Source organism: Dermochelys coriacea, chromosome 1 (genome assembly GCF_009764565.3).
Source record: "Dermochelys coriacea isolate rDerCor1 chromosome 1, rDerCor1.pri.v4, whole genome shotgun sequence".
NCBI classification, from domain to species: Eukaryota; Metazoa; Chordata; order Testudines; family Dermochelyidae; genus Dermochelys; species Dermochelys coriacea.
Window position 1 is genome coordinate 211,076,860 of NC_050068.2, and position 25,287 is coordinate 211,102,146.

The window sequence follows — 25,287 nt, forward strand, 5'->3', positions numbered from 1 at the left end:
TACATTGGTCTTACCTGGTTCTGACTGAGACATTTCCACAGCTGATATGTATTGAGAAACTCAGCGTAAAGGGCCATGAGCCCGGTTAACTATGGCCTCATCCATTGGCTGCTCTAATTAATAATGTTTGCTGAGTCCCTGCCAACGCCCAGAGCTGATATTTGTGCAACAAACAGGTAGGGATTCTTCCTGAACTATTTGTACCAATAAAATCCTCTTGTAACAAGTTTGACGCTAAGTGAAGTATTATTTCTTTGATAGATGTGCCGCCTTGTAATTTCACCTTATCCCCCCATCTTAAAAGTCTTTTCATGTGAGCACAGAAGACCTGAAAGAGCAATCTCATTCACTTGTGCGTGTTAAGTGAAATAATAGCATTTAAAACAAATTAGAGGTTTCTTGCTGTTGCTTTTTTACAATTTCCATCTTATAAATCATTGTCTCCCAAGTTAGTAAGAAAGTGGGGTGTGTGTGTGAAAAAACATGGTGGTTGTCAGATTGATTCAACAAGGAAGTGAAGGGAAGGACAGGACAGGACAGCCATATAAGCGGTGTTAGGTTGAAGGGAAATGTTAGGGCAATAGTTCTGCAGCAGGCAATTCAGCTCCCTTAGAAGAGAGAAGGCAGAAAGGACCCAACTCCATTTTCTTTACAGTTCTTGTTCCTTTATTCAGTAAACACCTAGTTACAAGTTTCACAAATCAAATTAAAAAAGGGGAAAGTTGACTGCAAATGGGGTTACATGGGCAGGCAGATACAGGCTGGTTCAGTTCTTGTTCCTCTCCCCCTCCCAAACACACATCCTTCCACCTCACCATACCAGGAAGCAGGAGAGGAAATGGGGGCTTTTGTCCCAGTGAGGGGGATTAAGAATGGGGCAAGAAATTCTTCTACATGATCATTTCAGAAGGGACCAAATATCACTCCAGAACCAGCCCAACCAGGCACAGGAGAGCTGGAAGGGACAGGAAGGACAGGGTGATGACCCTTGTGTGCACGAACACTGGCAAAGGGAACTGAGCCAAGGGTGACTGGAAAAAGAGGAAGAAGAGTTGGGGGGGGGAAGGGGGAGGGAGAACTGAGGCAGGATAATAAATGTGTCCTTCGTACACCCATAAGGTCCCCAAACCACCCTGTAGCCCCCCGCACTGGGTGAGAAGGAGAGCAGTGTGGAGGGTTAATCACTTCATTCAATTCTTAGAGGGTGGGGGTTAATATTAAATTTGAGAAGATTCCAAGCAGTGCTTTGTCATCAGAGTTTCACTGTCTGTACCTGAGAGGAGATGGAGAGAGGGAGAAGAGAAAGAGAGAGAATGCAAGTTACAGAGATATAAATAAAGGGGTGGTACAGAAGGTAAAACCAAGCACTGTAATTTAAAATTCAGCCAGAGAAACTGATCAGATAAATTAATAAATTCTTAGCACTAAATTTTGATTTACCCCAGTAAACTCAATTCAGAATGCTGGGAGGAAGGAAAAACCCAGCACTTCTCTACTGAATCTAGACTTGAGTTGATCTCATGAGAGTTTGGTTTCACCTGTAAATAGACAGTTCCTGCAGATAGGCTTCAACTTCAATTTAGTGACATTTTTGAACACTATCTCCTTGGCTCCCCAGATGCTGCTTCCCCATTTCCTCGCACATTTAAACCCACATCTGTTTGCCTGATAGTGAGGGAAGACAGCAACTCCCACACAATCCAGGGTGCAAGAGGCACATACTCCCCAAAGTGTGTCCACAAGATAGACAGAAAAATGAGGGGAACCATGTTCTGATACTCCCACACTATCAGCCCCAAACCAGTATCTGAAGTGACTCAGGCTGGAGCCACACATCCTGTTTTGGATGTTGGCAAAGATGAGCTGCCAAAGAGGAAGCTTCCTGCTGGACCCTAGAGTATGTCCCCCTTCTCCAACTTACACCCCCAAGTGGCTCACATTGAGGCCCTGCACCCCATGTTGGGGGTAGTGAAAGTGAGGTTCAAAAGGAGTGAGGCAGCCACACAATGGGGGGAGTGGAGAGGACAGTTAGACTTACAAGAGAGAGTAGGTGGATTTGGGGGTGACCATGCTGCACCCCCCCAAAGTCTGCTCCAGATTCACCAGTCATATCGGCGGGCCTGTCTGGATGGGGAATCCTCAGGGCCCTGGATAGCGAGATGCGTCCCCTCAGACCGGCGGCCACTGCTGCTCTCGTGACGCCGATAACCCAGTCCTCGCTGTGGCCGGAACCGGGACGTTTCTCGCCTCCACTCATCATCAAATGCAGCTGCATCACCTACACAAGGAAAGAGAACAGCAGGCTCAATGGGAAGGCAGTCCAGGATTTGGGAGCCCCAGGCAGCAAGGAGCACTCACTCTCATCCAGGTTGATGTACTCCTGCCTCTCCTCCTGGTCACCTGTGCGATGGTTCCGTGAGCGCTGCATGATGTGGGCTCTCTCCCGGATGTGGTGCCCAATTGACATCTGCTCCAGGCCACTGTTTGAGTCCCGCACAGTCCGTCTTGTTTCACGGATCTGGGTGCAGAGAGTAGAGCAGTGTCAGTCCCTCACCTGTCCCCCACAATCCTATTTAGCACCCCTCATTTCCTCCCTGCAATATTGTTCCCCTCCCTAGCCTTCCAACAGAATCACTGTTTTCCTCTCCACTACTTCCAAAGTGAAACATCATCAACAAGGGAAAAACAAATCCTTCATGTAGCCCTGGGCACGACCCCACTGGCCCCTCATTGAGTCACATAATTTCTCCAGATCTTTGATTCACCCCTATGCAAAAATGCATCAAACATAACCTGCTTGTCTTCAGTTTGTATGCCCTTCACAGTCAATCCCCACAAAACTTCTCTCTCATTCACTACCAAGCTGTAAATACTCACCTTCAGTGGGCCCATGATGCCAGCCTCCATCACCCACTTGTTAAATTTTCAAACAAGCAACTTTGTGCTTTCTCCTATGCTGCCCTCACACTTGGGAGGTGCTCCCCATAAACATCTGCAAAACTACCTCGTTATCCACTTTCAAATTCATCCTCTGCCATGATGCCTACAAAAAACTTGACATTGGTTAAACTGCTGGTGCGTAGAGATCACAACCTACCATGCTAACCAATATTGTCTTTGTCTACTTATACCCCTCCCTCATCCAAAATGCATCCATCTCTTGTGTTATACTTAGATTGTATAGATTTTTGGGGCAGGGACTGTCTCTTGTTCTGTGTCTCAACTGCACCTAGCACAATAAGGTCCTGGTCCATGACTAGGTCTCCTAGGTGCTATGGTAACACAAATAATAAAATGCGCTGGGTAGTCAGTGCCATACAACTAAATGTGGCAGATCCCCAGAAAAAGCAGCTTCCTTCTCACCCCGCCAGGTGCAGAGCGTGTCTCCGAGGTCTCATGATAGACTTTGGGGCCATCACCCAAGTTGGAATAGGAGATGACAGTTGAGGAAGAAAATGTTTGGCAGTTGGCACCACTTGTCATGTGCTCCTGGTGAGGGAAGGTAAGGAAAAAAAAAGAGAGAAAAAAAAAAAAGTCAGCTGCTCCTATGAGCCCCTCCCCATAGGGAACACTCTCCTCCCCCCACCATTCATCTTGGTTTCTTTTTGATAAAAGGGGGGTCATCCTCTTCCCTTTCACACCCACCTCTCTCCTTTGCATTACTCCCCAGCCCATTCCTTCTGCTCCGAAAGTGAGGGGGACATCCCCTGCACACCCTTCCCACTGCCACATCTTCTCTGCATGGAGGGGCTGCTCCCTCATGCTCCAAATGTATAGGCAATGCCATCTTTACTGCTCACGAAGAAACAATGTCATGGGAGCAGCAGTAGCCCTAGTGGAGGAGGTGGAAAACAGGAGACTCTGGGTGGCAACTGATTACCCAGGATGGCAGCGATGATATCAGTGCATGCTTGTCAATGCAAACAGTATTGAGGAAGGTTCTTACCACATTTCCAATCATATCGTTCATCATTCCGAACATGTCCATGAAGCCACCTGCCTGGGAGGAGGGAAGGAACAGAGTCAGGTGGGAAGAGAACAGAGGGAGAGGAGACGAGTGAATGCACTCATAAAGACACATGGAAGCTGCTCCTCTAGGAGAATAAATGAGAGTTCCCGATCCCTCACCCTATCAGAAGGCCAGGCTATGGTAATAGAACTGCACAGTGCTCACCTGTAACATCGACCCTTTGTCCCCAAGATCTCATTCTAAGCTCTTCAACTCCCAGAAGCTTGGGATGGGATGGGTTATCTCACTCTTGGCCTGAATCCCCCAGCTTTGATTTGGCTCACAGAAAGATAGGGTCACAACACTAGATCAGCCCAGTATCCTCTATCTGATGTAGTGTCTCGTCTTGGCTACCCAACTGAAGGTAAAAGAAACCCCTTAGTGGAAATTGTGAAACAGCCTGTCCCTATGGGAAGCTACTTCCTCATTTATGCCACTCAATTTGGGACTTCTCTCTTCTATTGCTTTTCTTGATCTAACCTAACTATGGATGTTCTCATTTTCTATAAAAATGTCTAGTCATTTTTGATATCCTAGGGCCGAAAGTTCCACAAATTAATCATGAAATATACAAAAGAAGTTTGTCTTGTCAGTTTCAGGTGTGCTGCCTTTCAATGTAATTGAATAGTCTCTCATTCTTGTAGTAGGAGAAAGGTAAATAGTATGCTCTTATTTATCCTATCTCATCTATTTTTCATGTCTTCTCTAACAGAAACAGTCCCAATCTCTTCCATCTTTCTTCATGTGGCAATCTTTAGGTTTCTGATGACTTTTGCCACCCATGACTGAACTCCCTCTATTTCTGCTATGTCCTTTCAGAGAGAAGGTGACCAGAGAACAACACAGTGTTCCAGGTAAGAGCATCCCACTGATTTATGTAATGATATTGGAATAGCTCCAGTATTATCCATCCTATTCCTGGGCATCCTAATGTTCTACTGGCTTTTTTGACAGCCTCTACCCATTGAGCAGAGGCTTTCATTGAGCCTCCTTAATGGTGCCCAGATCTGCTTCCTGATAAGTTATAGTCCCCCGACTCAGATTTATCACCTAGCCTTGGAACCCAAATCTCAGCCCTCTCTCTCTGAACGCCATGCAGATTGCTTGTATGTGGGGTTCAGGGTCATACCTGAAAGAGACACAGTTCTGCCTGCTCTTCCTGATAATCAACCATCCCATTTCTATTATTTGTTATATTACAGTAGCACCTTGAGGCCCCAGCTGAGCTCAGGGCTCCTCTGTGCAAGACCCTGTGCAACCATTTAATAAGAGACAGACTCTACTCCAAACAGAGAAAGTGCTGGAGGGGGGACACAAAAGCACAGAGAGGTAAAGTGACCTCACTAAAGTCACACAGAGGATCATTGAAAGCCATGAATTGAATCCAGGCCTCCTATCCACTGGCCCACACCCTATTAAGGTATTTTCCTATAAGCTGGGGTTTGCCCTGGTGTCCATGTTGCTTCCCCCTTCCCTGTACTGTGTTTGCTGACACGCTCACCTAGAGGTGACTGCATTGTAGCACTGCCGAGTATGTGGAGCACATGAAGAACTTGGGGATAAAGTGACCTACTGGGGAGCTGTAAATCTGGATGTTACACTTTGGGGAAGGCCCCAGAGCTGCAGAGAAATTGAGGCCTTACCATTCCCAACATTCCAAAGGGTGAGATGGCTCCTGCCTGCAGGGGGCAACAGAGAAACACAAAAAAATTAGGAGGGATCCGCTCATTATCCAAACCCAGGACCCTTTCCCCTTCACAAGAAATAGAAGGAAACAAAAGACCCAGGCCTTCCAAGAGGCCAAAGGGTTTAACAGACATTGCTCCACAAACTCCTGCATGTCCCCCCACTGCCCACAAGGTGCAGGTGGGGAAAGAAGTGACACTTTCAAACCTATTCTGGTGATATTAATTTAGGCTTTGCAAAATGACACTTATCTTCCATCACCCCAAGACACTGATGCCCTGGCATAGAGTAGACTGGAGGCAAGTATGTGAAGTAAAGGGATATAACACCCATGTTCTAGGGAACTAATTTTCCTTCCCCCACTTTGTGCAAAGAAGAGAACTGCCCCATCCTAACCACGTGGGAAGGTGAGGGAAGTCAGAGGGCAAAGAGACTCTACAACTATACTCAGCATCCCTTTTACCTGCATCCTGCGGCTGGCCTGACGTGCCCCAGGCATGGTCCCATCAGTTATGCTGAGGAAGGGGCTGTATGCAAAGCCTCCAGAAAGCATGCGGTTCATGTGCTGACGGTGAATAGCAAAAGGGTCCCTGGAGGGGATCAACAGGGAGAGGAGACCTTAGGATGCAGTCCCAGATAACCCACCAGCCCTGACTTTGTCCCCTGATCTAACCCTGACCCAACTTCCCTCTGAGAGTGGGCAATACAACCTGTGAGTCCTGACACACAGTCTTCCCTAATCTAATCTATTTAAACCCACTTCCCCCCCCAATAAATTTGGGGTTCATACGCACATCGTAAACATGGGGTCCTCTGGTTCTCCATCCCTCATGAACCGGAACATACTTCCTTCAGATCTGGGGAGGGCTCTGCAAACAGAGAGCCTGAGTGAACATAAGCAAGCTGGGGCCACAGGGCATGACCCCTTCTCTTTTCACACCAATATGTATTCACCAGCTCATGCAACCCTCCCTCTTGCACCAGGTCCCGTGGGTAGCCGAGCAATCTCCACAGATGCCTCTGGCAGGTCAGCTCAACCAATAGGAGCCGTTTCCCAAACTACCCCTCCCCCGACAGGGAATATAACCAAACTGCCGTCTCCACAGCCCCCCCCCGCCAGCCTCCTTATCGCCTACCTGCCCCGCACAGACACCTCAGCCCGGGCCCCCAGTGCAGGCACAGGCACAGGCACAGGCGCCCCGCGTTCACACGAGGACTCCCGAAGGTGCGGAGGCACCAGGCCGGCCCCGCAGCGTCACTACTTACCCCGGCGCAGATACAAGCGCTCCTCGCCCTGCAGACAGCCCCCACCCCCCTCCCCCCAGGCGAGCACGAGCCGGGCCCCCAGCCGAGGCAGCCTCCTCTCCCACCGCTCCTCCTGTAGGCTGTAACCCCCCGGCCCCGCACCCCGCCTGCCACCCGCCCACCTCACGCTCCCCTGCCTGGCGGGGTGTCCGCCGCTCGCTCCCGCAGGCCTTCCTCCGCCACGGGCACCAGGCAGCGCAGCGCCCGCTCAAGCGTCCGCTCCCATCTAGCCCCGGAGCCCGCCTGCTCCCCGCGCGGCCTTCGCGGAGGGTGCGCTGGGGGAAGGGGAGCTGGGAGCGCGCTGCCCTCCGCCGCCGGGCGCTGCCAGCCCGCACCAGGGCCTGGCCAGGAAGTGAGGTCGGCCGGGCCCGCCAGCGCCTCCCCGCGGCCGCAACGCGCAGCCCAGCCCAGCCGGCCGGCGCTGGAACAGCTCCGCGGGGCCAGAGGACGGGCGAGGGGCGTCGGTGGGTGGGAGGAGAAGCAAGGGGCACAGTGGTGGGGAGGGGGTGGTTCTACCCATCGCCCCGCACAGCGCCAGGGGGCCCCGGGAACCTGTCCCGGGGGGGGGGTGTAACAAGAGAAGGTCTGAGGCGGGGCGTGATACCCTTAATGGCCCGTGGGCTCCTTTTGTTGTGAGGCTGCTAAGGAAATGGCTGCCAGCAGCCTGGCCTCAGCTCCCGTCACCTGAACGGGGAGGAGCCGCCCGCGTGGGGCCGGGCCCGCGCGCGGTTGCAGTGCACACCGGGGAGCAGCAGGGGTCTCCCTCGCGCCACACAGGAGAGCTGCGCTGCGGGGGCCGGCGGAGGCGAGCGGCTGGCCGAAGGCCGCTGCCGCTGCCGCTTTCCGTCTTCTCTGCTCGACTGGCTCCCCGAGCTCCGGCGGTAGCCTTGCTTGCCAGCCCGGCCCGAACGTACACGGCTCTTCTTGCTCCCATTGGAGGTTGGCTCGGATGGCTCTTGCGGGCGCCTTTGGGATCCACCCGGTTCTAGTTTTCTAGGCGTGCTGACCATTTTGGCCCATGTCCGCTCCAGCAGAGCAGGCTGAGCTGGGTCCAGGCAGCGCTGCTCTGTAATTCCCGCACCTCTCTGCTCTGCCACCTTTCGAAGTCCCTGCTGCCCGGGGACCCAAAGTCTCAAGTACTGACTTTTGGCTTCTGCCTCTTACCACCTCCTGCATCTGCTGAAGGAGCGGGATGCACAAAGGTGTTAATTTAGCCTGTTCCCCCTCCCCATGCCTTTCATCCGTGGAGACCTGCAAGCCACATGCCCTGTCTCATCATCGCTGCTGTCTACCTTCCTTGCCACACATCTAGCCTTCTTTTTGAATTGTGAACACTAGAACTGGACACACTGTTACAGCAATAGTTACACCAGTGCCAAATACAGAGGTAAAATAACCTCTCTGCTTCAACCTGAAATTCCCATTTGTGTCATCTGCCCCGCCGCTCCGTTTTCCATACCTGGCTGGCAGGCACCCTGACTGACACCCAACAATCCTGCCCTCCCTCCCCCACTTCTCAGATCTCTCTCCCTGCACTTATCTGAATGTGACACACTCATACATGCTATACATCCCCATACCTTTTCATTTAACAGACATTGCTCCACCATATCCACATCCCCATACCTTTTCATTTTGAACATCTGGTCACCCCATGTGGCTTTGGGAGTTACAGACAACAAACTCTTTGGCAGCACAATAAAGGAGGGGGTGGGGGGGGGTTGAAATGCATCATTTGGCTCAGTGACTTCCCAGTGCCAAACCCAAAGAGACCATTTCCCCATTCAAAGCTGCATGCAGTGGTGGGTTGTTTCAACACCTTCTCTTTGTTCATGCTAGCAGAATGCAGCCTCCATGAAAATAGGAACAAGAACAGAAATCTGCCCTGAACTATTATTACAGACAGATAGATGGATGAACAGTGTCTCTTGTTCTTGACCCCATAAGGTCTCTCCCCGCATTGTAAGTTTGCTACAATCTCACTTTAAAATGGGATGTCAGCTGCTCCCAATGGTTTGTGCCTAGATTTATGCAAATATATGAAAAGTTATGCAAATATTAAACTCTCCTGCTTTTTTGTTGTTCTGGAAGTCTAGTCTGGAAGTCATAGTCTGGAAGTTTTTATTGAGCCATTTTTGAGTTGTTGCTGAGAAAGACGTCTTTTTTTTTTTTTTAAAAGAAGTCTTAAACTACTCAACATTGTGTTTTCTTTTCACTCAGAAAAAACCTTGAGTTAGTTCAAAATCTGCAAAACAGCAGTAACAAACATCATCAAATCACCTTGGGAGGGAAAGACATCGAGAACAGGAGGGGACTCAAAAGGAAATGTACAAATGTATTTGTCCACGACCATACTCATGACACATATGTCTACACATGCACATGTGTTTCATGTATGCACACATGATACAGATGTGTGCATACATGAAATACATGACACACATGCAAATACTTACACCCCGATATACATGCACACACAAAACATACAAAGAGACTGCACACATGCAATATACTTGCCCACATCCAAGCACACACATATACATGTATACAAACATAAATGCATGCAAATATACCACTCTCCCACACATACCAATACATAAAACAAATGACATACAATTTAACGTGCACACAAAAATACACACATGCAATATTCACTCAACACATGGTTGACATGCACCCCCCCAATACTCAAAAAAATCACAAACAAATGTGCAGCTCAAGAACATGCACACATACACAACATACAGAGAAAATCCACATATACTCTACATGTATGCACACGCCTCATATTTTATTCCCAGAGAGAGCTAGCTCATATAACCTCAGTTTTGCTTGTGTGCCAAGGACATAAGACCCTAAAAGGGAGAGAAATATTCTGCTGCATTTACAAAGCCAACCTGAAGAAGAGACTGGAGTTCCCATGCAATACAGAGCCTTAAAATCCATGGGAAAGTGAGTGATATCTGTACTCAGCACTGTGGATTTTTCATAGATTCTAAGGTCAGAAGGGATCATTGTGATCATCTGGTCTGACCTCCTGTATTACACAGACCATAGAAAGTAATTCCTAAAGCATATCTTTTAGAAAAACATCCAATCTTAATTTTTAAATCGTCAGTGATGGAGAATCCCCCATAACCCCTGGTAAACTGTTCCAATGTTTAATTATCTTCACTGTTAAAAATAAAAGGAGTACTTGTGGCACCTAAGAGACTAACAAATTTATTAGAGCATAAGCTTTCGTGAGCTACAGCTCACTTCATCGGATGCATTTGGTGGAAAAAACAGGGGAGATTGATATACACACACAGAGAACATGAAACAATGGGTTTATCATACACACTGTAAGGAGAGTGATCACTTAAGATAAGCCATCACCAGCAGCAGGGAGGGGAAAGGAGGAAAACCTTTCAATAAATTTGTTAGTCTCTAAGGTGCCACAAGTACTCCTTTTCTTTCTGCGAATACAGACTAACACGGGCTGCTACTCTGAAAACTGTTAAAAATGTATGCTTTATTTTCTGTTTGAATTTGTTTAGCTTTAACTTCCAGTTACTGGATCATGTTATATCTTTCTCTGCCAGACTGAAGAGCCCATCATTAAATATTTGTTCCCCATGTAGATACTTATAGGCTTTAATCAAATCACTCCTTAACCTTCTCTTTGTTAAGCTAAATAGATTTAACTCCTTCAGTCTGTCACTAGAAGGCAGGTTTTCTAATCCTTTCATCATTCTCATGGCTCTTCTCTGAACCCTCTCCGATTTATCAACATCCTTTTTGAATCGTGGACAGCAGAAGTAAACACCCTATTGCAGCAGCAGTCGCACCAGTGTCAAATACAGGGGTAAAATAACCTCTCTTTTCCTACTTGACTTCCCATTTATGCATCCAACCATTGCATTAGCCTTTTTGGCCTTAGCCTCACTCTGGAAGCTCAAGTTCAGCTCCCAAATCTTGTTCAGAGTCACTGCTTCCCAGGATAGCGTCCAGCATTGTCTAAGTATGGCCTATATTGTTTGTTCCTAAAGGTATACATTTACATTTAGCCATGTTAAAACACACATTGTTTGCTTGCACCCAGCTTACAAAGTGATCCAGATCACTGTTTGAGTGATCTGTCCTCTTCATTATTTATCACTTCTCTCAATTTCTGTGTCATTTGCAAACTTTATTAGTGATGATTTGTTTGCTTCTAGGTTATTAATAAAAATATTAAATAGTGGAGAGCCAAGAACTAATCCTTGTGGGACCCCACTAGAAACACACACACACTTGATGATGACTCCCCAATTACTTTTTGAGACTGATCAGCTAGCCAGTTTTTAATACAGTTAATATCATTCTAATTTTTTAATTAAAATGTCATTCAGTACCAAGTCAAATGCCTTACAGAAGTTTAAGTATATTACATCAACACTGCTACTTTTATCTACCCAACTTGTTATCTCATCAAAAAATATATCAAGTTAGTTTGACAAGGTCTATTTTCCATAATCCCATATTGATTGGCATTAATTATATAACCCTCTTTTAATTATTGAGTCCCATATCAGCTGCTGAGTCCCATATTATCTTCTCTGGGATCAATATCAGACTAACATGGTTATAATTAGGGCTCTGTGTCCATCACGGAGGTCACGGAAGTCATGGATTCCATGACTTTTCGTGACCCTGCTCCAGCAGCCCCAGGCAGCTGTCCCTGGTCGGCCAGAGCAGTGGTCCCTGGCCAGAGCAGCCCCGGGCAGCAGTCCCTGGCCAGCCGATAGCCCCAGGTGCCTCCCTCCCAGCAGCCCTCCCCTGAGAGGCTCCCCCAGCAGCGTCCCCAGTGTCCCCACCCCCGATTTAATCAGAGGTATTTTTAATATAAGTCATGGACAGGTCACTGGCTGTGAACTTTTGTTCATTGTCCGTGACCTGTCCATGACTTTTACTAAAAATACCCATGACTAAATTGTAGCCTTAGTTATAATTACCCAGGTCATTCTGTTTACCCTTTTTAAAAATTGGCATATTAGCTTTCTTCCATTCTTCAGTGTTCCAAGACTTATTCAAAATCTATATTAATGGTTCAGTGAGCTCCTCTGCCAGCTCTCTTAAAACACTTGAATGAAAGTTGCTCTGGAACTTCTGATTTTAAAATGAGAAATTTTAGTAGCTGCACTTTAGATACTAGTGGAATAGAAAAAGTGTTAAATCATATGACTACATCATCAGTTTTTTCCCTAAATGCAGAACAGAAATATTTATTGAACACACCTGCCTTTTCTCCATTACATTAGGTGCTGACTCCCTGAAAAAAATTAGTGTGTGCTTAGCATCCATGGGCAGTCAAGCGTCCCTCCCTCCCCCCCCACTCCCGCCTGCCGTGGAGTGCAGGAGGCGCTGGGAGGGAGGAGAGGGGATGGGGTGTGCTTGGGGGAGAGGTGGAAAGGGGCAGGGTGGGGCGGGAAGATATGGGGCAGGGGTGGAGGCTTGGGGGAAAGGGTGGAGTTGGGGCAGGGCCTGGGGCTGAGCAAGGGTTGAGCACCTCCAAGGAAAATTAGAAGCTGGCACCTGTGTCCATTACTATTGATAATTCTACCATTTCCATCTAGTAATGGACCAGTACCTTTGTTAGGATTCTTCTTGTTCTTAATATACTTAAAACACTCCATTTTATTTTGAACTTGCTGGCCATAGATTTCTCCATTTGTCCCTTTGCTTCCTTTATCAATTTTCTACATTTCCTAGCATCTGATTTATATTCATTACCTTCCCCTTTCTTCCAATTGTTATAGATTATTTTTTATAGCTGCCTTCACTTCTCTAAACCAGATGAGTTTTTTAACCAATACAGCCTTCTTCCTTGTTCTTGGGCTTTTTGGGCATTTAGTAAAATATTCTTCAAGAATTCCCAATTATATTTCACATTTTTTCTGATTAAATACTTTCTCCCAGCTGATCTGGCTCATAATTGTTTTAAACTTTGTGAAATTTACCTTTTTAAAGCACCAAGTATCTACATCACTAGTCTGGACTTCAATCTGTTTGCACATTATCAAGTCATGATAACCCAAGTTACCATTAATTTTTAGTTCTGTGATTAGTTGGTAAGGTCTAATTTAGAATTCCCCTATGTTGGGTGCAAGGCTTCTTGAGACAGGAAATAAGGCATAATTTTTTAAGTGAGATTAATTAACCATTTGAACACTTTACTTGGTGTTCTTGGTGGATTCTTCATTACTGACCATTTTAAAATCAAGACTGGATGTTTTTCCAAAAAGATCTGTTCTAGGGATTACTCTAGGGAAACTCTATGACTGGATGATCACAGTGGTTTCTTCTGGCCTTGGAATCTATGAATGTGCGTGCATGTGCATGGTATGCACGTTTGTGAGTATACATGAATTTGTATATGTGTATGTTTGTGTTTGGGGTATGTGTGCATATGTTTTTGAGTGTTTGGCAATGTGCATGAGCATCCAGCCAGGGAAAAAAAAAGAGTGCAGTGTTTGTGTTGCTTGATGAGAAGTGCCAAGTGTGGCAATAGGGATATGTGTTTTCATTAGGAACAAGTTTCAGAGTAGCAGCCGTGTTAGCATCCGATGAAGTGAGCTGTAGCTCACGAAAGCTTTTGCTCTAATAAATTTGTTAGTCTCTAAGGTGCCACAAGTACTTCCTTTCATTAGGAACAAGATTCAGAAACCTCTCATGCAGGGGCCACAAAACTATCATCTGGAAACAACTTCTATTGAAAAAGTTTAGAACCAGAGCCCTAGCAACGAAAGGCTCTGTATCTTCTAACCTGATCTCTAGAGCCCTGCATGACACAAAATTTGTATCCGCATCCGATCTGCAAACATGGTCCATGGGTACCTGCAGATTTTCAGGGATCTACTGATCTCGCTGAAACAGGCAGTCTCCTTGCCTGAGACTAGACCGAAACAAGGGCCTTCAAGGTGGAAGATTCTGTATGTTAGTCCCTGACACCACTACCCCTGAGCTGGGACCAGAATAGAACTGACATCCTAGAGGCAAATAGTTCTTGGGAGTCTGACAGTTCTACCTCTGGGTTAAAGACAGCCAGCAAGTGGTACACTCTGGGAGACAGCAGGTGTCAATGCTGCACACTGTATCCAGAGCCTCTTGCTGACACCGTCTTCTGTCTCATGCCTGCTGTTGGCTTTGCGCTCAAGCTGTTGCTTTTATTAGTGCCCCTGCTTCCCCCCCCTGCAGATAGGAGAGACCCTAGGCGTCCACAACCAGGGACAGAACCCAGGCACCCAGGGCCCCAGAGGCCGGAAACCCAAACCCAAACCCCGCCCTGGTTGTCACAGTAACTGCCCTCCCCGTCCCGACCCGCTGGCCTCTTTCCCATTCTCCTCTGCTTCATGCCTTTTCCCCATTGCATAGAATTGTTTCCAGCAGCCAATGAGAAGCCTGTTACCAGGCGAAGAGCTCATTTGAATTATCCAATCAGATGCCCGCCCATTGGTCCCTCCTTATATGGGGTTTTGGAAGCCGCTTCTCCCCTCCCCCAGCAGCCCCACACCCCACCATGTGAGCGCGGGAAAAACACCCCCCGCCCTGCCTGGTTCCCGCGCAGGAGTGCTCTGTCCCCGGCCCGGCTCCTCCCTGACGGGACTCGGGCCGCGGGGGGAAGGGGCGGAGCGAGCGGGGAAGGGGTTGGGAAGCTTGGGAATGGTGCCAGGCGGGGGCGGGGCGTGCTGGGAGCGCGGGCTGCTGGAGTGGAAAATTCCAGGCAGGAGGAACCGCGGGCGACTTAAGCGTACCGACCCTTCTGCCCCACACAGCCCTGCCAGGCACGTCGTGCCCTCCTCCCCCCACACCCAGGCAGCACTTCCTGCGGGCCCGCCTGGAGCAGCTGGGAACCGCCTGAGGTGCACGCTCTCCAGTGACTCTAGCTGGGAGAAAAGGAGGACTTGTGGCACCTTAGAGACTAACAAATTTATTAGAGCATAAGCTTTCGTGAGCTACAGCTCACTTTTCCCACCAAATGCATCCGATGAAGTGAGCTGTAGCTCACGAAAGCTTATGCTCTAATAAATGTGTTAGTCTCTAAGGTGCCACAAGTCCTCCTTTTCTTTTTGCGAATACAGACTAACACGGCTGCTACTCTAGCTGGGAGCTGTCCCCACAGTCAGGGGCTCTGCCCCCTTCCCTACAGCGCCTCCTTTTGGGCATGGGTAGGAGTGGAGGGGCTCCCACCAGAGCCGGGGCTCCAGACCCAAGCCCTGCAGGGTAGAGCGCCTTGTATGCGGCGTTATACGAAGCAAGGGGTCGGGGAGGGCTGGTGATTTTGGCCATCCATTGAGGTGCTTCAGTTCTTTCCCGGACCGCATTAGGCTCCTTTGGTGTATGTCGGGCGGGGGCGAAGAGGGATTTCTGGGCCAGGAGCCAGCCCGAAAAGGCACCAGCTGAAGAGGCAGATGTAGAACGAGACAAAAGGAGGGAAACGTTGAACAAGAGGGCGACCGAATTTGGCCTCCTCTTTACATGCCAAGCACCAGCTTCCTCCCCAGCCGTCCTCCAGCCCGCAGCTGGGTCAGGTCCAGCTTGAACGCAGCGGGGAGCCTAGACAAGCGGGATCAGTGAGCGACCAATAGCTGAAGCCGCAGCAGCAGCTAGTGGTTGGGCAGGGCGATAGAACAAAGTGTTCACATCTGTCCTCCGAGGGTGGGGGGGGAGAGAAAAGGGAAGTGGGGCGAGGCGGTAGGGACGGGCAGGAGCGGCACATTGAACAAGATGGTTGCTAATAGCATTTTTCCTATCTAGGATTTTCAGACGGCGACCTCAGGAAACACCACATCACCAGCACACGCCCATTGTTTTCTCCACCCCCTAGTTCTAGCTGTGGGACACAGTTGGGTCTAATGGGATAGAGTTGGGGGCAGGACTTCTGGACTCTCTTCTAGCTTTCAGAGTAGCAGCCGTGTTAGTCTGTATTCGCAAAAAGAAAAGGAGGGCTTGTGGCACCTTAGAGGCTAACGAATTTATTTGAGCATAAGCTTTCGTGAGCTACATGCATCCGATGAAGCTGTAGCTCACGTAAGCTTATGCTCAAATAAATGTGTTAGTCTCTAAGGTGCCACAAGTATTTCTTTTCTTCTAGCTTTGGGAGGATGTGGATCCAATGGGTTAGAGAACTGTAGAGATAGGACTTCTGGCTCTATTTGACTTGTGTGACTTTCCCTCTCTCAGCCTCAGCCTCTCCTCTGCGCAAGAGGGTGAAGATTAATGTGTTAGGTTTCAGAGTAGCAGCCCTGTTAGTCTGTATTCGCAAAAAGCTCGGTAAATTTATGCTCAAATAAATTTGTTAGTCTCTAAGGTGCCACAAGTCCTCCTTTTATTAATGTGTTAGTGATTATTTGTATTGCAGTGGCACCTAGAGGCCCCAAATGAAGATCTGAGCCCCGTTTGCACTAGGTACACTACAAATACACAGTGAGACAGGGTCCCTGTCCAGGTCTCACAATCTGATAGACAGGGCAGGGGTGGGGAAACCGAGGCAGAGATTTGCCCAAGGTCACACAACAGGTGGGTGCTGGAGCCTGGAACTGAACCCAGGGCTCCTAGCACCCCTTCCGCTCACCATGCTGCTTCCCCTAATTGATAGTGATCGTTTGGCAAATGCGAGTACACATTGTTGTTCTAAGGTTCTTTCCACCAACCTGGCTTTCTCTGCATCGTGCCTCCCGCTTTTCTCCCTCCCAGTCCCTCTCCCCTCCCTTCCCCAGGTCCCTCCTTCCGTCGTCACCGACTGGTGTATAAATCCCCTTCTCTGGCATATCCCCCAGCACGGCGGGACGGGAGACCCTGGCACTTCGGTCCCCGGGGCACAAGCTGCAGCCACTGGCCTTTGGGTTGTTCGGACTTTGAACTCCTCGGCTCCACTGCCCAATCCCCGTTAGCTCGTTTCCGTAGGGGGCTGCCGGGCATTTCTTGGTGGGTGATTCCTCTGCTCCCGTTGCTGCACCAGGATGTCAGAGAAACGCGCGGAGGAGGCGCCTGCAGAAGTGGGTGCCACGGTGAGCACCCAGCCTGACCCTCCGCCAGCTTGTTTGCCCCCTCCCCCCGGTCCTCCTCGCCCCCTCAGTCTGTCAGTTGGGGAATGGCTGTAAAGTGCTCGGAGATCTTCGCACGACAGCGGCGGCGCGGGGAAAGCAGGGGCAGGGCAGTGTTGTCGGTCTCCCTTTCCCCACCCCTTTCCATTGCTCTTGTCTCCTCTCAGGGGGCTCTTTCCTCGCCCCTGGCGTTTCTCCTGTCCTTGGCTCTGAAGTAGCATTTGCGTGGAGCGGTGGGTCCCCGAGTGCTCAGTGCAGTGCGCACGTGAGCGAGACAGAAGTGTTTGTGCGCTCACAACGCTCGCTCTCTTTCCCCCTCTTGGCTTGCTTTGTCTCGCCCTGCCTTGCCTGCGCTCCGATCTCCCTTTACTTTGCTGCTCACCTCCCTGGCCATTAACCCTGCACCAAGCGCGGGCTGGTCCCTGATTGTTTTCTTTAAAAGCCTGTTGATGTTTCTGCTGCCACTGGATCCGCGCGTTTGGCAAACGGTGCCGACCTGATCAAATGATCTGTGGCTGTGCCAGTGCCAGTCTGGCTGGCTGGTCGGGGTCCCCAGGGTCATAGCTAAGGAAGGGGGGAAAGATCTGATGTATCCAACCAGCAAGGGTGGGTGGTGGTTAGGGGCTTTGTTAGATTAACGAAGGTAAAGTAATAAAACAGGAGGGAGTGGGAGCACATTCGTGCCTGTGCGTGGTGCGATTGCTGGGTGTGTGCAGGAGTGGGTGCGAGTTATGCTAGCACATAGATTGGGTATTTCTGAATGTTTATTTTTCGTCCCTTGAGTGCTGTGGTACTGAGCATTGTGTGCTGTGAATGATGTTTGCCTGAGTTGTGTTTCTGTGCTGTGAGCATTGGATATGCTGTGAGTGCTGTGGAAAGGGGCTCTTTGTACTGCAGCTGCTGTGGGTTGGACTGTTGTGAGGGTTGGTTGTGTGTTGAGGATTTGAATTTTTGCATTATGTGGGGCACAGAGGTCGGGCGGGGGGGGAGTCACAAGCAATTCATCCAAAATCTGGGCGTGTATGTCCCGTCCCCCCAGTACTATATGCAGTGCCATAGTGGATCTCTTTTAAAGGCTGCAGGGGCTGAAGCTGCTGCTTTAGAAATGTTTTTGCTCTTTTGGCTAGCTAAAGGTTAGTAGAGTTAGGCAAGAAAACGAATGAGGGAAAGAGAGAGAAAGAAGGAGGGAGGGTGAAGAGAGAGAGAAGAGTGAGGAAGAGAGTGTAGCGAACAGATGGCATCACTATGATTTATTAGTCCTTGGGCAAATATAAGCTCTCATTACCAGTTTGGACGAAGACAAGTCCCAAATGGTAAAAGAATAAAATGCCCCTGAACCAGCCTTTCCACTGCTGTGTTGTAGGGACTGGGGAGCACATTCAGCTGCCCGTGCTCATTGCAAATCTAGACAGAAAATCATCTGCTAAAACGGGGTTTGAGGGGGTAAATGGGAAAGACCCTAACATGTACCTTATGGCACTGGAGCTTGCCCAATGTTTTTTTAGTAGCTGAGCAAGCTAAATACTGCGTTCTTCCAACTGCCTCCCAAATTCCCAGGGGCAGCCGGGGGCATCGAGGTAAAGGTTAATACTATCCAGTCTTCTCTCCTGTAGCTTCTTTTCATTATATAGAATAAGAATGTGGAAAATATATTTACAAAGGTAGAAATCAGAGCTGGGAAAACCCACATCACCTCCTGCACTAGGTAGGGAGAGAAGGATTTTCCCCCTCACTCCATTCCCAGGGTGCTTAGGCTCCAATTCAGCAGGGTATTTAGGCATGTGAGTAGTTCTACTCAGAGTTGTAGTTCCTAGTGTCCTGAGTGATAGGGTTCTAGACCACTCCTTTGGGGAGATGATTCCCCAGGTTCCTAGATCCCAAAGTGTTGAAGGATGGTCACTGAACTCCTTTTCCATTGCTCAGTTTCAGTTCTTTTCCAATAGTTCTCCCCCTACCCTAAACAATCCCCCTCCGGGGTTCATACCCTTCAGACACTAGCAGAGGATTGTCAGTCTCCCATTAGTCATAGCAGGAAGACAGGTCTTTAAATCTCAACCCCTTCTGACTAGAGTTTAGAAACCACTGCACAGTGCTGTGGGGTTTGTGAGTCTGGGGAATTGTTTTACCAACTGAAGGGCCTAGAATCCCATTGCTCAAGACACTGGGAACGAGGAGACCAGGATATGGTTTGGAGGGAGTGATCCAGCTCTTGGTTCAGGGAGGGTGACTGAAGCTCTCCTGCCAACATAGCGCTATCTACACCGGCGCTTATGTTGGTGTAACTTATGTCGCTTGGGAGGTGGTTTATTCACACCCCTGAGTGATATAGGTTATGCCGACATAAGATGTAGTGTAGACATAGCCGGAGAGAACTTTTCCTGTCTCTGATCATGGAGAGGAGGGACAGTCTCCACCCCCGCTCCCAATCCTATATTAAGTAGGATTAATATAGTCCCAGCCTCTCCTGTGAGAAGGAGACTTCTGCAAATTTGTAACTGGAGTGAGATTTTGTTCCTAGGGTTGGAAGCGAGGAGGAGAATAGTTATTCTGACAATGATATACACTGGGATGACATAGAAATTGTCAAGTATCAGAGGGGTAGCCATGTTAGTCTGTATCCACAAAAACAAGGAATCTGATGGCACCTTAAAGACTAACAGATTTATTTGGGCATAAGCTTTTTCGGGTAAAAAAAAACCCCTTCTTCAGATGCATGGAGTGAAAATTACAGATACAGGCATAAATATATATTGGCACATGAAGAGAAGGGAGTTACCGTACAAGTGGAGAACCAATGTTAAAGGCCAATTTAGTCAGGGAGGATGTGGTCCACTCCCAATAATTTATGACGAGGTGTCAATACCAAGAGAGGGAAAATTGCTTTTGTAGTGAGCCAGCCACTCCCAGTCCCTATTCAAGCCCAAATTGATGGTGTTTGCAAACGAATTGTAGCTCTGCAGTTTCTCTTTGAAGTCTGTTTTTGAAGTTTTTTTTGTTGAAGAATGGGCTACTTTTAAATCTGTTATCGAGTGTCCAGGGAGATTGAAGTGTTCTTTTACTGGCTTTTGTATGTTACCATGCCTGATGTCTGATCTGTGTCCATTTATCCTTTTACATAGAGACTATCCGGTTTGGCCAATGTACATGGCAGATGGGCATTGTTGGTACACGATGGCATATATCACATTAGTAGATGTGCAGGTGAAGGAGCCTCTGATGGTGTGGTTGGGTCCTATGATGGTGTCGCTAGAGTAGATATGGGGACAGAGAAGGCAACAGGATTTGTTACAGGGATTGGTTCCTGGGTTAGTGTTTCTGTGGTGTGGTGTGTAGTTGCTGATGAGTATTTGCTTCAGGTTGGGGGGCTGTCGGTAAATGAGGATTGGCCTGCCTCCCAAGGCCTGTGAGAGTGGGGGATCGTTTTCCAGGACAGGTTGTAGATTGTTGATGATGCACTGGAGAGGTTTTAGCTGGGGGCTGTACGTGATGGCCAGTGGTGTTCTATTTTCCTTGTTGGGCCTGTCCTGTAGTAGATGACTTCTGGGTACCCATCTCGCTCTGTCAGTCTGTTTCCTCACTTCCCCAGGTGGGTACTGTAGTTTTAAGAATGCTTGATAGAGATCTTGTAGGTGTTTTGCCTCTGTCTGAGGGATTGAAGCAAATGCAGTTGTATCTTAGGGCTTGGCTGTAGACCTTGTGTAATATGATGTGTCCTGGATGGAAACAGGAGGCATGTAGGTAAGTATAGCGGTCAGTAGGTTTTCAGTATAGGGTGGTGGTTATGTGACCATCACTTATTTGCACTGTAGTGTCCAGGAAGTAGATTTCTTGTGTGGACTGGTCCAGCCTGAGATTGCTGGTGGGGTGGAAATTGTTGACATACAGGTGGAATTCTTCAAGGGCCTTCTGCCCATGGGTCCATATGATGAAGATGTCATCAATGTAGCATAAGTAGAGGAGGAGTGCGAGGGGATGAGAGCTGAGCAAGCATTGTTCTAAGTCAGCCATAAAAGTGTTGGCATTCTGTGGGGCCATGGCAGTGCCACTGACTTGAAGGTATAAGTCGTCCCCAAATCTGAAATAGTTGTTGCTGTGGCCTCATCAGGAATACTGTTCCTGACAGCTTGTAGTCCATCCGTGTGTGGAATATTGGTGTAAAGAGCTTCTATATCCATGGTGGCTAGGATGGTGTTTTCAGGAAGATCACCAATGCATTGTAGCTTCCTCAGGAAGTCGGTGGTGTCTCGAATATAACTAGGAGTGCTGGTAGCATAGGGTCTGAGGAGAGAGTCCAAATAGCCAGATAATCCTGCTGTAAGAATTGTATTGGATCTGACCCGGGTTCAGCTAATCCTATATCCTGTCTCTGACGGTGGCCTGCACCAGATGCCTCAGAGGAAGACTCAGGAATCCCCCTAGTGGACAATTATACAATAAACTGCACACAGGAGAAGTTTCTTTCAAACCAATCTCAGTTAGTGGTTGGCTTATGCTTCGAGCACAAGGGTTTTATATCCCTTACTTAAAAAAACTGTTTCTCCTGTCTGTTAAAAAGAAAAGGAGTACTTGTGGCACCTTAGAGACGAACAAATTTATTAGAGCATAAGCTTTCATGAGCTACTCCTTTTCTTTTTGCGAATACAGACTAACACGGCTGCTACTCTGAATCCTGTCTGTTGTAACACTGGATTTTTTCATTTGCCACATAAATATGTAATCCCATTTTGAAATATGCTAAGCTCTTGGCCTCTATTTTATCATGTGGCAATGAGTTCTACATGCCAGTTGTGTGTTATGTGAAAAATGTTTTCATTTATAATGTTTAATTTGACTACCTTTCCATTTAATTGAATGTCCCTTTGTGTAATTACCTTTTCTATCCCACTCATCATTTTATCATGTCCTCTTTTATCCCTCTTCACTTCAAATTTAAACAACCCCAGTTTTGTCATTCTCTCTGATGCTAAATCTCAGAATTATTTTTCTCATCCCATATCTAGGAATTGAAAGAAAAGAAGGAAAAACTGGAGGAAAAGGCTGTCTGCAAAGAAAAGAAGAAGGAGATAATAGAGGTGAGGCCAAATATATTCACCCCTCAGGACATTCGTTTGGACGGGATTTTTGGCAGTGAGAGAAGCAATTGGCCTGAGGAGTGCAAATTGGGACAGGGGAACAGAATCTGGGAGGTGAGACGGATGAGGAGTGCAGCCCAGCGGAGCCTATCAGGGAGGCAGGTGGCAGAATGTGAGTTAGGGGAAGGGCTGGGGTGAGAGGGATGGGGATGGGAAGCACAAGTCAGAGGGGAGTGGGCCACCTGGGAGGCAGACAGCATGGGGAGTATGGGCCAAGGAGCAATGAGAAGGTAGCTGGAAATTAAAATTGTAGACCAGAGGAGGTGGGATTGGGACGCATGGTCCATGGTGAGAGGTGATGGATCACTGAGGCAGGTGGCATAGGGTAAAGTGATAGGCATGGGCTGGGTGGGAATACTGAGGAGGTGGGTAGTGTGGGGTGGGGGGGGGGATTGAAGAGGTGGATGTCTGGGGATGGGCCCAGTCCTGTGAGGAAGGGATAGGATTCGGGTGGCAGGTGATGTGAGGGAAGCACAGACTAGCGAGGTTTGGGGAGGGCTTCAGGCACTAGGAGAGGCAAGCATCATGAAGAGCACAGCCTAGAAGGTGATGTAGGTGATATGGGGAGCAGAGTCCCAAGAAGAAACTGGGAGGGTTTCTGGTGGAAGAGGAGGCAGGTAGCATGGGACTGCAGGCTAGGGGAGTGGGTGGAGGGTGGGTTGTAGGGAGGTGGGTTGTGTGGGGAGACAAGGTTGGGAGAGTGGGTGGCTTTGGCAGTACAGGCTGGCTGGGATGGGGATAGTTTCAGGCAGCAGGAGTGTGGGGTGGCCTGGAAAGAATAGGCCAAAGCTGATTTCTTCTGTGGCTTTGTTTTACTCAGGATGAGGAGAATGGTGCGGAGGAGGAGGAGAATCCTGAGGATGTGGATGAAGAAGAGGCAGGAGAAGAGGATGACGGTGGGAGCTGCTAATATGTGTGTGGGGAGAGGGGTTGGGACAGCCAGGGTTGCACGGAGACTGAATCTCCCCTCTGGGTATCCCCAGCAGGGGCAGGTTTCCTTGAGCATTTCTGGTATTAACATATGACTTGCTGTTTTGCTTGTGTTTAGATGGAGATGAGAATGAGCAGGAGCAGGACGGACATGCAGCAAAACGATCTGCAGAGGAAGAAGAGGAGGTAGGTGATGGCACTGGGAGCAGAGGGAGCAAAAGGGGGCTGTCCTGCCTGTGTGGGAGTTGGTGAAATCCATGTGGATTCTATCACTGAGCAGTGACATCACCACCGTGGATCTTGTGTGACTATAGGATACATACATTTCATGTAGTGAAGGATAAGTAATCCCAGTGGATGCTGTGTACAATTGATCCAGATCCTTCACCTTACTTATTACATGTAGGGTGCTTGAGATTGTGTGGGACCCTGGATCTCACGTACATCAGTTATTTCTGTGGCTTATGTAGGAAACTGGATCCAATGTGAAATTGAGATTTTTAATGAGGTCACGGGGATCCAGTTTTGAGGGTGGATTCTAGGGGTCTGACTAAGACAGAGTGGATCCTTGTGGAGTTTATGTGCTCGAAATAATAGTGTTGATACCATGTGGATTGATCTGTCCAGGGTTCTTATACCATGCCCATCACTGGCATATCTGAGCACCAGTCACCTGTAGGGTCTGTAGAGAAGAGGGGACTCCTGGGGGGACAAATAAACAGAATTTGGGGTGCGGGGAACCATGCAGCAATGTGAATCACAGGCAGAGAGTGTGCTTCAATGTGTAGGATCACATATTGGGCTGAATCCTATGAAACATCTGGGGGGTAGGGGGGTTCTGACTGTGCTAATCACACCCTCTCCCCAATCCTGTATAGGATGAAGTTGATCCAAAGAGACAGAAGACAGAAAATGGGTCTTCAGCTTGAGTTCTCTCATCCCATCCTTTCTTGCTCCATTTGTGTCTCCTCCCTCCATTCCAGCCTGTGCTTGCACTGTCATTTAGCCTCTGGCTTCACACAATCTCAGATGAGGAAGGATTAGAAATGCTCTCAGACAGGGAAGAGGGCATGGGACTAAGAGTTTCCCTTCCACCCCAAGTTCTAGTCTTCCTATGATGCTCCCAAATCTGAGGTTGCCCACTCCCCCAGCACATCTCCACTGCTGATTACTATTCCTGCACCCCACTCCCAAATAATCCCAATAGTCCTCAAAATGATGACCCCTCCTTTCCCAACAAGCAACCTGACATATTTCAAATTCCAGACTCATCCCACAACAAGCACCTCTAATCCCTTTTCATTTGCCACCTCTCTCCACTAATTTGATCAAGATTCTCACCCCTCTGCTTCTGAGATCTGCCCTCCAGCATCCTCCTTGGGATAGAGAAGGTTGAGGGCAGGGATCTTGTGATACCTATCTTAAGCCTTCCCTTAACTGCCTTCTATCTGATCCCTCTGAGAGAAAGAAAAGGAATGTTAGATGCAAATAACTTTTTTTATTAAAGCGCACACAGGCAGAAATTTAGCTTAACATTTAAAAAAAAAAAAAAAAAGTTTACACAACAGGTAAGCTGGCCCCATGATTTTTGTCCAGAAGATAAAGGTTATTTTTATGTATAAATTAGTGTGTTGCAGTTTCTCATTTTGGGGCTTTTTAAAAAAAATAAAATAAAAAAAAAATTAGGGACCAAATTTTAATTTCCATTCCCCTTCCAGATTACCTTGTTGCTGTTTTTTGTAAATTAAAGCCGATCCAGTTACGGCATTTTCTATGGCACAAACCATCATAAGGGTGATAGATATAAATATATATATTGTTTTCAAGTAGCACTGTAAATAAACTCATTTAAAAAGATGTTGAAGTGTGCATTTGTCAGGTGGTGACTATGAATCCCAATTCAAATTTTGAACCAACTAACAGGTTAGTTTGTTCAAGAAAAATAGCACCTGGGTTAACCTGAGCAGCAGTTGCTGCAGGGAACAGCCATGGGTGGTGCCCCCTGACATTAACCTGGAGACTCTTGAAAAGCAGCCTGTTATGCCTACTTCTTCCTCCCTTGTACTGCTTCACTGGCATGCCAGGAATCGCAGAAATGCAACAGGCCTATTTTACGGGTAACATTCTGAAAGCACAGGTCTCTGCCCCAGAAGCAACA

The 25,287-nt window shown here is 48.1% G+C and overlaps 2 protein-coding genes across 17 annotated transcripts in view; one reads left to right on the forward strand and one right to left on the reverse strand.

The window, feature by feature from the left end:
- Positions 1-7,686, reverse strand: part of MLF2 (myeloid leukemia factor 2) — a 31,563-nt gene extending 23,877 nt beyond the window's left edge. For 2 of the 15 annotated variants that reach the window (XR_006276771.1, XR_005294852.2), the window contains exons 1-8: positions 7,123-7,368; positions 6,490-6,564; positions 6,159-6,285; positions 5,653-5,688; positions 3,947-4,000; positions 3,364-3,489; positions 2,359-2,518; positions 2,039-2,278 (exon numbers count right to left, since the gene is read on the reverse strand). Coding sequence is in view for 6 of the 15 variants with exons in the window: in XM_038416125.2 (XP_038272053.1) it covers positions 2,100-2,278; positions 2,359-2,518; positions 3,364-3,489; positions 3,947-4,000; positions 5,653-5,688; positions 6,159-6,285; positions 6,490-6,539 (732 nt within the window). In the remaining 9 variants the exon portion in view is untranslated. The other 13 variants (XR_005294854.2, XR_005294850.2, XR_005294855.2 and 10 more) reach the window with 13 other exon arrangements.
- An 8,472-nt stretch (positions 7,687-16,158) lies between these two features.
- Positions 16,159-24,986, forward strand: PTMS (parathymosin). 2 transcript variants are annotated; one of them, XM_038387647.2, is made up of 5 exons: positions 16,159-17,031; positions 22,068-22,139; positions 23,020-23,095; positions 23,248-23,315; positions 24,008-24,986. In XM_038387647.2, exons 1-5 carry the CDS (start codon positions 16,984-16,986, stop codon positions 24,056-24,058), a joined length of 315 nt encoding a protein of 104 aa, XP_038243575.1. In that variant the 5' UTR covers positions 16,159-16,983; the 3' UTR covers positions 24,059-24,986. The 2 variants fall into 2 exon arrangements, with proteins under 2 accessions (XP_038243575.1, XP_043357453.1); XM_043501518.1 differs by lacking the exons at positions 16,159-17,031; positions 22,068-22,139 and adding an exon at positions 22,188-22,311 and having other exon boundaries at positions 24,008-24,336.
- Positions 24,987-25,287: the final 301 nt, after the last annotated feature.